At 48.9% G+C, this 11567-nt stretch overlaps 1 protein-coding gene across 1 annotated transcript in view; it reads right to left on the bottom strand.

The window, feature by feature from the left end:
* Positions 1–382: 382 nt before the first annotated feature.
* The window catches only part of CPAMD8 (C3 and PZP like alpha-2-macroglobulin domain containing 8), a gene marked incomplete at both ends in the record, with an annotated part of 50204 nt that continues 39019 nt past the window's right edge, over positions 383–11567 (bottom strand). The window contains 6 exons of the mRNA XM_082297687.1: positions 383–555; positions 5399–5473; positions 5936–6148; positions 6788–6898; positions 6983–7088; positions 7724–7798. Of these exons, the coding sequence (XP_082153813.1) occupies positions 383–555; positions 5399–5473; positions 5936–6148; positions 6788–6898; positions 6983–7088; positions 7724–7798 (753 nt within the window). The remainder of the gene's footprint in view (positions 556–5398; positions 5474–5935; positions 6149–6787; positions 6899–6982; positions 7089–7723; positions 7799–11567) is intronic.

Genomic DNA, 11567 nt, shown 5'->3' with positions numbered 1-11567 from the left:
AGCCTCGGGGGGAAGAACCTTTCCCTGAGCTCCATGGCCAGCCCTGACCCAGCTCCAGCCGTTCCCTGGGCTCCTGTCCCTGTCCCAGAGCAGAGCTCAGCCCCTGCCCCTCCGCCTCCCCTCAGGAGGAGCTGCAGCCCCCAGGAGCCTCCCCTCAGTCTCCTCTGCTGCAGCTGAACGAGCCAAGTGAAAGGGCCACTCGTTCCACTGGGGATGAAGCCACTGAGGTCACAAAGCCTTTTACAGCTGCCCCACCAAGATCCCATTCCCGGTGATCGTAAACAGTTGTAAAAACACCCCTTTTTGGGGAGCTGAACACCCTTGACCCAGCACAAGGACACCACAGGCTGGCTCCAAGCAGATCCTTGACCCCACCGTGGGCTCACCATTCCACCGTGGTGGCCGCTCCCTGGCTCCTGTCCCCTTCCCGGAAGGTGCTGGCCGTGGTCAGCTCTGCCCCCACCTCGAACACGTCGGCCTCTGCGGCGAAGGCATCGGGGTCGTACTCGTAGGAGTAGTAGGACAGGTCTGTGTGCAGGGGGGGCCCCTCCTCGGCTGTGGGGGGAACCAGAGCTGCAGGAGCTGCATTTCAGCATCGCCACAGAGCAGGGCAAGGGCAGGAGAAGGAAGGGATTTTAGTCAGGGAGGCCGGACACGAGGGAAGGAGGCTGCAGGTGTCGGCTTGGATTCACAAGGGAGGGGAGAAGCTGCTGCAAAAGCAGAGCTTTCAGTTTCCCAGTCTGACATCTGGGCACTGGAGTAAAAGGAAAGAGGGGGAACAAAAAGAGGGGTAAAAGGGAAACAAGGAGGAAAAGGGAAAACAAGGGGGGGAGCAAAAAAGGGTGGGAAAAGGAGGAGACAGGGGAAAGAGGAAGAAACAAGGGGGGAAGGGAAATAAACAGAGGGAAAGGGCCATGCAGTTTGAAAAAAATCTCAAAGTCTCCAGCATGGAATTAACTGAGGTGCTGAAGTTCAGACCCACCACCCTGAGGGCTGCACACAGTGAGGTAAAAGTGTCGTGCAGAGGGCAGATGGCACAGGGGAGTCACTCTGCACCCTGAAAATCTGTCCTCTGACCGGGTTCAAACTGGGCACCTCAGGTAAGGAGAGCCCCATCCGTACGGGGACGTGTTCTGTGTGCCCTCAGCTGAGCATCATTTCATAAAACAAGTGACAAAGCTGGAGGAAGACCTTGAGGGAACAGCTCACTGGGTGACTGATCAGTGGAGGCAGCCAAATTTCTTTTCAGCCCAACAAGGGTGAAGATTTTGAGGCCAGGAGCCCACAGCAGAGCCATTCACTGCAGCCTGAATGAGGAGCTGAAGTGCATCTGCCCCAGCACAGTCACACACCACTGAAACTTCCACCACTTTGTGTAGGGACAGACCCAGCGTAAGCAGGAGCAGGAATTTCTCCTCTTCCCACTCACTCCAGGCTGTGCTGACCCCGGCAGGTCCCTCTCACAGCACACACCCCACTCACACCAGGCTGTGCTGGGCTGCTGCTCCCTGTCCAGAGGGTGAAACCGCAGGACAGAACTTCTAGGAACAGCAGCAGATCCGTGTTTCCTAAACTGCTCCTCGAGCCAGCTCAGCTGTCCATCCTTCCTGTTTGCTCTCTGTGTACACTGCTCTAATCCAAACCAAAGCAAGCACTGAGGCAGAATTATTGCAGGGAGGAAAAGTCCCCCTCCCGCCCAAAGCTGGCTTTAGTTAAAGAGAACACTCATCAAGGCCTTTGAAAATGTTTGCTCTCTAGAAATAAAATATCTGAAGGATCTTCCCTGTTGCCTCCCACATCCTCCCAGCAATGGGCAGGGGAGGCAGGCTCTGTTCACTCCTTCTTGGCCTCCTCCCTGTGAGAACCTGCCAGATCATGAGCTCCCTCTATGAATGGGTGATTGCTGTCCACCAGGGATGGAATGAACAGCACAGGCCTGACTCTTCCCAGGAATTGAGCACTGGAGTCACAGCAAAGAGCTCAGGCCGACGTTTCCTGCTGCACACAAACCACTCCCCCAGCCCCAAATGTTTGTGCCCAGGCCAATGTTTGCTGAGCAGCGATGGGGGGAGAGGAAAAATGGCCCTGTGCCAGTTCAATCAATCCTGAAAGAGCAGCAGCCCTGTGGGGAACATGCCAGCCAGGGAATTTTGGGGATGACTCCACCTGGAAGCAGAGCTCAGGATGTTCCTGGTAGGAGCTGGTGTGGGTGATGGCATTTAATTTAAAAAACAAAACAAAACAAAACACCACCAATTCCACAATTCCACCTAGAATTTTCTTCCAGTTCCAGCCATGGGCCCTTCTAGTTGCTGGAGCAAAACTGTGCAAAGGACACGGCTGTGGGGAGAGGGCTGGGGGCCAGAGAGCTGAGCCTGGGGGGGCTTCCTGCTCACAGCAGCACTGATACCCCCCCCAGTAGTGCTGCCTCACACACTTGGACATTGTTTTCCACCAAATCCATGCAGAATCACATCACTGTGATGTCAACATAGTGTCCTCCAACATTGGTGGTTGTACCTTGGCTGTGCCTTGAGTGCCTTTAGCAGAGGAGATTGAGGCAGTTTCAGAGAGTTAATGATCTGTGGAAGCAATCAAAGCACCACATCATCAGAGAGGTGCCATCAGAGCTATTGGGGATCCCACAGGCTCTGAAATCCACCCAGATCCTTGTGGCCAAGAGTGACAATGATCTCAGGAAAGCCACAGTCAGAAATTTAGTGAGATTTTGATACTCAAGATAATAACTCAGCTCCTCCTCCAGGGTTGTCAATCCAAACAAAGACAGCAGCAGGCTGTGAAGGCACAGGAGCACAGCTTCAATGCTGAGCCAGAGCTGGGTCCATGCTACTCATCAAAATCCTGGTCCACCCTTTTGAAACTCAGTAATTCACCTGTGAGAAGGAACAGCTGAGGAAGGGGATTAACACAGGAGTTATTTCAGCTGAGTCCTGTCACCCTGCAAGCTTCCCTCTCAATCACGAGGAGCTACAGGTGCAAAGAGGATCCCACCCATCTGTACAAAAAAAGGCTGCAGTTTTAGGGTCAAACCTCAGCCACTCTGCCTCGCTGCAGGCTTTGGGAAGGCATCTTAAAATGTTCTGACAACAGCAACAACACTGCATCTGGATCCTTCAGGGTTCTTTTCCTGTTCAATTGCTCACCTTGAACAGCTGGAGTTTATTCCAGCAAACCCACTGGCATGTGTGGAACTTCACTGTGGGTCTGCGTGTGCCAGAGGGAGCCCCGACACATCCTGAAATTCCTACTGATTGCTGGGAGGCAGCTGCTTGTTCCCACTGCTGGGTAACAGGGACAAGACCTCAATTAAAGCATCCTTCAGCCCAAGCTGAGCTGCACAAGTCTCATGGCAAACACAGGGGGCTTCCAGACAACACAAACACCTCGCGCTTCTCTGAGAACGTGGCATTTCCTGCAGGTTAACACACCCAGGTGGTTTTACACCAACCTGCCCTAAGCTTGATTTGGCTCCTGGAGTTTTGCATCCTTTTAGGAAATCACAGATTTAGGCACGGCTCAGCAGAGCCCTCGCTGGAGCGCCTGAGCCGACTTAACCCGATCACATGCTCCAGCAGCAGCGAGCCCAGGAGAGCGTGTGTGAGGAGGGGCTCATTCATCTGCTGCACTTTGATTCATGTCCCGTGTGCTTGACCCGAGAGGAGCCCGAAGGATTAATGAAAATCACATGCTGGGCCCTTTTCCTGGTGCAGGATTTAGTCAGTTTTATTCCTGAATGCTCACTCTGCCATGGCTGCTCCCAGCTCAGCATCTTCCTGCCCAAAAATTTGGGCACTCCCAGATCCCAGGACAAAGCCAGCTCTAAGTGCTCCTGCTTTGAAGAGCACCCTTATGGCACTTGGGGGTTTGTCCATCTAAAATCTGCATAACAGTGCCACACAAAATGATCAGGTTTTCCCCTTTTGCTCCTTCTGAGCCAGTGCTTTTGCTGTCCATTCAGAACAGAAACCCCAGGGGGATTTTCCTTTGACTTTAACACAGATAATTTCAGAAATTCTGTTCTGAACATTTTTTGGATTGTGAGTTGCCATCAAATTCCATAATTTTTTTCCCCCAGGTAATCATATTTTCACTATCACATTTCTATTTGAAAATAACGTAATGGCAGCCCCATTTTGTCGACCTCGGTACGGCCTCACATTCCAGCGGTGCCCAAATGGAACAGGTTGGGAATGCTGCTTGAAAGGGTTCAGATTGCAGAGTTTCCATGCTGAGCACATGGTGTGTGCATGGAATAAAAGGCAACAAGATAAAGATACAGATATATTCACAGTATGTCCAGGAATAAAAAAGGGATGGAAAATAGTAGAGACATTAAACACTAAGACTGAATGACCTATAGAAACTGTCATAAAGGGATATCCACAGTGTTTGTACACCTTGAGAAGAGAACTGTCCCTCAGCTGCTGTCCAGAAAGGAAGGAACAGGATGGTGTCTCATGCTGGACATGTGTTAGTCTGACTCTGGGGCACAAGGAGGACGTGAGGAGGCACAGAGGCTTCTCCTGAAGAATTAAACTGGTTTTACCGATTTGTTGGGAGAGTTGGTGGCCGGGGGAAAATTAATGAGTGGAAAGCAGCCAGGAAAAATCTAGTCCAGTTTATTTACTAGAAACAGCATGAAACAAGCTATTCTATTGACCCTCCACTGCTTCTTGGTGAGATTCATTGTGAGCCGTGAGCCAGTTCGACGTGAGTCTTGGAAAAAAGTGCATGAACATAAGCACCAAATAAAATGAGCAGCCAAATTCCTGGCTACTCCATCTACTGACCTTAATATTTTTGTTCACTAAGGCCCTTTATTCCAAACAGCAGCTCTGAGAGAACCAAGACTGCCAGCTCCATTTTTGCACAGAACTTCAGGGACAAAGTTAATCCACCTGGATTCGAGTCCTTGCAGTGGTTTGGGCTGTTGTCACGTCCTGCTCAGTTGTTTGTTGGAACACATTACATCAGCCTGGTTTGAAATGGGATCTTCCCAGCTTAACAGTGGAAGAAAAGATCACAGTGTGTTGTTCAAACACAGCAAGGCTGAGAAAATAGGAGGGTTGGTTACCCATTCCCACAAGCAATTATCTAAATCCTGCAGGTGCTGAACTGAGAAGGATTCTTTCAAGATTTCCTGAAAGGAAAAGGGCTAGGAGAGCTGTCTGCTACTGAATAGTTCTCATCCTCAGTTTCCTTGACTTCTTCAATTTTTTTCTGATTTCTGAATATTCTGTCTTTTCTATTAGATGGAAAAATTCAGCATCTTTGCTTAAAATGTGCTTGAGAGCCACCTGTACTTTTACAGGGATAGGACAAGCTTTAACCTTGCTAAAGAAAAAGCCTTTGGATAAATACAGAAATATTGCGTTACCTGCTGGAGTCTGGGGAACACTGGGCTGCTCAGCTGTGTGGGAGTGTGTGTCTCTTTCTTCTGGCAAATTCTTGGCTGCAAATATAAAGAAAAAGAAACTCAATGGTCACATAATTTGTTAATGCATCTCTAGGAAACATTTGCCTTTCCAGAAGTGGCATACTCAGTTCCCTGAGCTATTATACTACACACCTTGAAAGCCCATGCAGGATCTCCAAAGAATGCTATATTTCATGGATTTAATTTTTATCCAGGAGTATTCACTTCAGATCAAACAGTATCACTAATTGTCTCTTCAATTCATTCTGATTGGTAAAACTTGTATTCGTAAGAACAGAAAACCAGCTATTTCAAGCTGAAAAGCAGCTGCTCTTACCACTTAACCTCCTGCAGTACGAACAGCAAAATAACACAGGGGAAGTTTGGAATTCTCCTCCTTTCCCTACCACAGGCACGGAATATTAACTTGCCCAGATGAGGATTTGTAACTCCTCTGCAACTGGACCGTGACAGAAAAGGGAAGTGAATGAAACTTACAGGCAGAACACTGAGACATGGGCATCTGCTCTATCCTGGTGTTGTTCCTGCACGATGCCACTTCCATCTGGCAGTGGTTGGGGTAGATGTGCCCGTCGGAGCCGCACACGGGCTCCCCGTCGTAGCCGCAGTCCCGCGAGCACAGGCACTGCTCAAAGTACTCGTCCTCCAGGCAGCCAAAGATGTTGTTGCAAGGGCCAGAGTGCACAAAGCCTGGGAATTAAACAAAACCAGTCAGTTTTGCATAGCACGGGGAAGGTGGAATGGAAATATTTCACTGATGTCAGTTTTCATGTTTGAATTCCCTGTGATTTCTATTATGAATTTACAAACTCGATAGAATTACAAGCTCTGGGAACAAAGTTGCCTTTCTGAAAGAGCCATGGTGCAACAGCTTCCAGACTTGGGATAAAGCACCTATTTTTAGGCCACAGAGCACAGAAAGGAACACACAGTTTCTAGGGAAAGTTATTCCTTTCACCGATGCATGAAATTGTTCAAACCCCCTACAGTTAATTGTGGAACCCCATTGCAAAATATTGGAGAGAAAGAAAACCAAATTGCATGGTAAAGAGTTTTCACCTCTTTTTTTACTGACACATCTCCCTTTGTGCAGGTTCTTCCAGAGTCAGACATTTTACCTTGCCTCCGAGGCAAATCACAGTCACTTTGGTGCCTGCAGAGCACCACTGGTCTTTATCATCACTTCAATACTGCAACCCCCCAAACCATTGTGCAACTTCCACGAACACAGAGAGCGGAACAGAACATTCCTGTCAACATAATTTTGGGTTCAGAACACCTGTGGGTCCCATTTTTCCAAAAGATCTGTGTGGCTTTGGGGTAACTCACCAACCCACTGGCTGGCTGAGCTTTCCACCTCGTTGCAGGTTGGGCCATCGCAGAGCTCCCGGGCCAAGGGGCTGTTCTCGCTCACGTTGTAGAAACGAGTTGCTTCAAAAGCTGCAGCAAGGAGGAGAAATCACAGCTGAGCCTCCTGCCTGGAGCTCCAGTGCCAGCAGGGATCAAAGGCAAACAGGCACAAACCTGGCTCGTAGTAATCGTACACTTTGATAGGAACAGGGGCTGTTTTCCCAACTATGTGCTCTCTGAAAGCTTGGAACTTCACACAGGTCATGCACTGGCTGGGAATCTGTGTGAAACAGTGTGAAAGACTCAAAAATTACACTTGAAGTGAAGAGAGAGACAAATGAATGCAGCACGTGCCCCAAAGTAACACACCATGCATGAAGACACCTCCAGTACTCCAAGTGTAGGGACAGAGATAATGAATTAAAGCCAAACAGGATGAACTAAACCAGGATGCTTTGCTGACCTTTAAAACACATACTTGCCACAGAGCAATGGCAGACCTGGTGTTCCAGCTGTGTTCCCTGGCTTGCCCACAACCACCAGACAATTCCCTGCTGCTGACCAAGCCAAGAGAGATCTCACCTTCCACTCTTAGGTCTGTGCTGTGAGACTTAATTATTCTGCTTTTAGCAATGCTAGTTGTACCTTCAAGTGACATTATTTTGAGGCAAAAAACTAAGTGATATATACCCAAAACCACTCCATGGGCTGAAGTGAATCCCCTGCTTCTATTAGACTTTGGTTTCCAACCAAAACCACAACAACACCTGCAGCAAAAGAGGCTCAGGCACCGGCCAGTTAAAGCTGCAGAGTGATCCTCACCCCTGAGGGACCCCAACACTCTGCCTGTGCCTCATCCCCTATCATTTGCCTTTCAGTAAAATCCAATATAATTATAAGAAAAATAGTCATTACCTCATCAAAATAAAATAGGACTTTTCTTCCATCCACTTCATATCTTTTTAACCCAATCTGCTTGTTCATCAATAACTGGGGGTAAAAGAAAATAAGCCAACATGTTTAATCTCATTTTATAGAAAACAGGTAGACATGAGAGAATAAGGAAGATTTCACACTGCTTAGAAAACTGATCAGAAACTGAACTCCAGCGATTTCTTCCACTGGAAAAGGATGCAAAGATATTGAAGTTACTGTCAGGGGGAAAAGCCACCTGTGTCCTTCCCTGTGTCCTGCTGAGGAATTCTTGCAAGGAGCATCAGCTCATCAGAGGGCTCTTCCTTGTCCCCAGGGCATTTATCCCCCTGGGGCTCTGCTGACACCTCATCCATAATCTCATCGAGCAGCTCCCAGATTGTTTTCAGTACCAAGGCAAGACCTCAGAGACCCCAAACCACTCAATAAAGTCTCTCAGTTACACCCCCTCAGACCACCAGGGAACCTCGCTGCTGGATCGCACCGGGTATTGAAGGTCCCCTCCTCCCACCAGCTGAAAAATCCAAAACATTCTTCTGCCAGGAAAATTAATCCTCACATTTGAAAAGAGCAGCCATTTGAAAGAGCCCCAGGCACCCTCCCTTTTGACAAATGGGGTCAGGCCAGGCCTCTGCTCCTCATCTTCTCTCCCTTCAAGGCCCAGGGATTTGGGATTTGCATTGTACCAGGCAGGCCTGCAGACTCACCTCTTCTGCTTTTTATCTGCACACCTAAGGAACATCTGGACACGATCTAAGGGCACTTCCCACATCTCCAAACCTTTATTTTCAATTCTCCAAAAGTTCCTCCTATAATTTCTGCATTTGGAACATCTCAATACCATGACTGTCCTGCTTGATCAAGCATTACTATTTTGATAATTTGTATTTAGAATGCATCTGTCACGTGGAAAACATCTAATCCTAAAGCTGGGGAGGATGAGGGTCTGTGGAAAAGGACTTCTGTGTTTTAATCAAAGTTTGGGGAGCCAAGAAAGGGCCAGAGCACTCTATTCTATAATTCTATTCTCCAAACTGTCCCATTACTTCAACCTCTGTCAGACAATCCCATTTGCAATGTAGGGATATTCTTCTGGGGGTTTTGTTTGTTTTTTAACATTCTTAAGTTATTTTGAGATCTCAGGCTAAAATCTCTGCGGAAAGGGGAACAAATCATTATTATTATTATTATCATCATCATCATTATAATAATAATTATTACTATTATCATTATTTAGAATGACATGAAACAAGCAGCATTCCCACTGACGTTTGCCCAAACCTGCCACCAGCAGCTTTAGCTGTGACTCCCCTCGGCAGAGTGCTCCTACTTGTAAAACCCTGCTCCCCAGCTTCCTGCTATTCCTGTAACAAACCAAGGAACATGTGTTTAAGTCCCACACAATATGGAAAGGGCCAATTTAATTTGTCCTTATAATTTTAGGGGCCTGATGGTGGCTGTTATTACTCAGCAGTCGATGGCTGCAGACAGTCCTTTTATGAGGACTCGGAGACGCCGGCGCCACCGGGAACTGCTCAGCTCAGCTAAAGCTGCGTTTTTTCTGGTGAGGTTTGATATATCCCAGCCCGGGGTGACCTCCCGACCCTGTCGACACCCAGCATTATTAGGAGGATTTGTGGCCGGGCTGCCCGGGGTGTGCACAGAGCGCTCATTAAGCAGCGCTGCCCCGGGGCTGCACGTGGGGCTGCTCCCACCCTGTTCCCCTGGCAGGGAAAATCCTGATTTACAGCCCAGCCCCTCCACAGCAGGGCAGGGAACGGCTGGGGTGGCAGGGAAAAGGCAGCAGGGGCAAGGATGGGACTTGCCTCTGCTCAAGGTGGCGTCCAAAATATAGGGTGAAACTATCCTGGGGCTTCAGTGGGTGAGTTTCATGTTGGGTCCATGGTTGGCAGCCGTGAAGAAAGCACAATGCTTTGGGTTAGAAAGGATCTTAAAGATCTTCTTGTTCCACCCCCTGCCATGGGCAGGGACACCTCCCACTGTCCCAGGCTGCTCCAAGCCCCAATGTCCAGCCTGGCCTTGGGCACTGCCAGGGATCCAGGGGCAGCCCCAGCTGCTCTGGGCACCCTGTGCCAGGGCCTGCCCACCCTCCCAGGGAACAATTCCTTCCCAAGATCCCATCCAGCCCTGCCCTCTGGCACTGGGAAGCCATTCCCTGGGTCCTGGCACTCCAGCCCTTATCCCAAGACCCTCTGCAGCTCTCCTGGAGCCCTTTTAGGGTCTGGAAGGGGCTCTGAGGTCCCCCCAGACCTTTCTCTTCTCCCCAGTCCCACAGCAGAGGTGAATGTGCAGGTGGGGTTGTATCTGCACCTTCACTGCCTGTCTATAGGTGTGCTTGAGCTTTGTCACCACATTTCATTTTTAGAGATGCAAAAGGATTTCTGCAATAAAAACCCGTGGAATTCAGCTCTTCAAGGGGAACATTCCCTCTTGAAGATGCAAAATCATTCCCAATTTAGGAAAATCTCCCTCTTTCCAAAGGAGGCAATTCTGATCTGGTTATGGGAACAGCAGAGCCCTCTGGGCTCACACACATAGGACAGAAATTCTTGGCTGTGAGGCCCTGGCACAGGGTGCCCAGAGCAGCTGTGGCTGCCCCATCCCTGGAAGTGTCCAAGGCCAGGTTGGAGCACCCTGGGACACCCTGGGACAGTGGGAGGTGTCCCTGCCCATGGCAGGGAGTGGTACTGGATGGGCTTTAAGGTCCCTTCCAACCTGAACCATTCTGGGATCTACTGCAAACAGCGTTTTGAGACATCACACAGCCAGTTCAGTGGGGTACCAGAATCAGTGTCCCTTGAAGACAGCATATCCTCACACTGATCATTTATTCCCAATTATTCTCGGTGTTTCTCTGCTCAGAACACACAAACCATCGCACACAGCACAGGAGGGGCTGCACACAGCAGCCTCTGAGCAGCAACTCAACACAAACTGAGCCTGTTTGGTTCCCAAGCCCTTCCCTGGGACTCCTGTGTCTGGCCCAGCCATGTCACCAGCCCCAGAGCAGAGCTGCCCTGGCAAAGGGGAAAGTGTTCAGGGACAGTAACACAAGGGCATGTGGGACCTTCTCTGCTTCCTCAGCCTAGAAACCCTCAACTCTGTTCCCTGCTGACACCAGGAATGGAGACATTCACCCAAATTTGTCATTTCTTCTTAGCCCACTGCAGAGAAAAAAAAAGACAAGGCGTACAGGGATATGTTCCTTAACAACTTTCCTGTTCTTCTGCAATGAAAACCCCTTCATGCTCTCTCTTTCGACCCTTTCCCTCTGCTTGTAGAACATTCCATACGTTTAACACCATAAAGATATCCTGTTGTTCTTCTCCTGGCCCGCTTTGAGCTCTCTCTGGTTCTAAGCCAGGTTTTCATCCATATTTTTTCTGCTATTTTTTACATGAATGACTATGAAAGAACTTCTTTGACAGCACTACACACAACTGTCACCCCAGCACCTTCAGCAGAGGAGAGAAAACAGGAACCAAGCCCACTGCAGGCCCCCTCACCTAATTTTCCCCCTTTCTCTTCCCATGGGGATACTGGGGAACTCCTACTCCTGGCCTTGCCCCACCTGAACAGCCATATTCAGTTTGTTGCATGAGAGAAAATATCAGACTCAAAGGCAAATAAAAACTGATCTGTTTTACATGCTTGGATTTGAAAACAGATTTCTCCACGTGCAGCTTGTGAACTGATATAAATAACTTCAGTTTTTCTCTTTGTAGGAATAATTTCATATCTGATCCCCAGTTCTGAAAGGATGCAACTCCTTCTCAGGGACTGATACAGAAATTTCTGTGGCTTC

This window comes from Coloeus monedula (assembly GCF_965178545.1).
Source record: "Coloeus monedula genome assembly, chromosome: 27".
NCBI lineage: Eukaryota > Metazoa > Chordata > Aves > Passeriformes > Corvidae > Coloeus > Coloeus monedula.
Note: the sequence above shows the minus strand (reverse complement) of the source record. Positions and strands in the feature narration are given on the sequence as shown.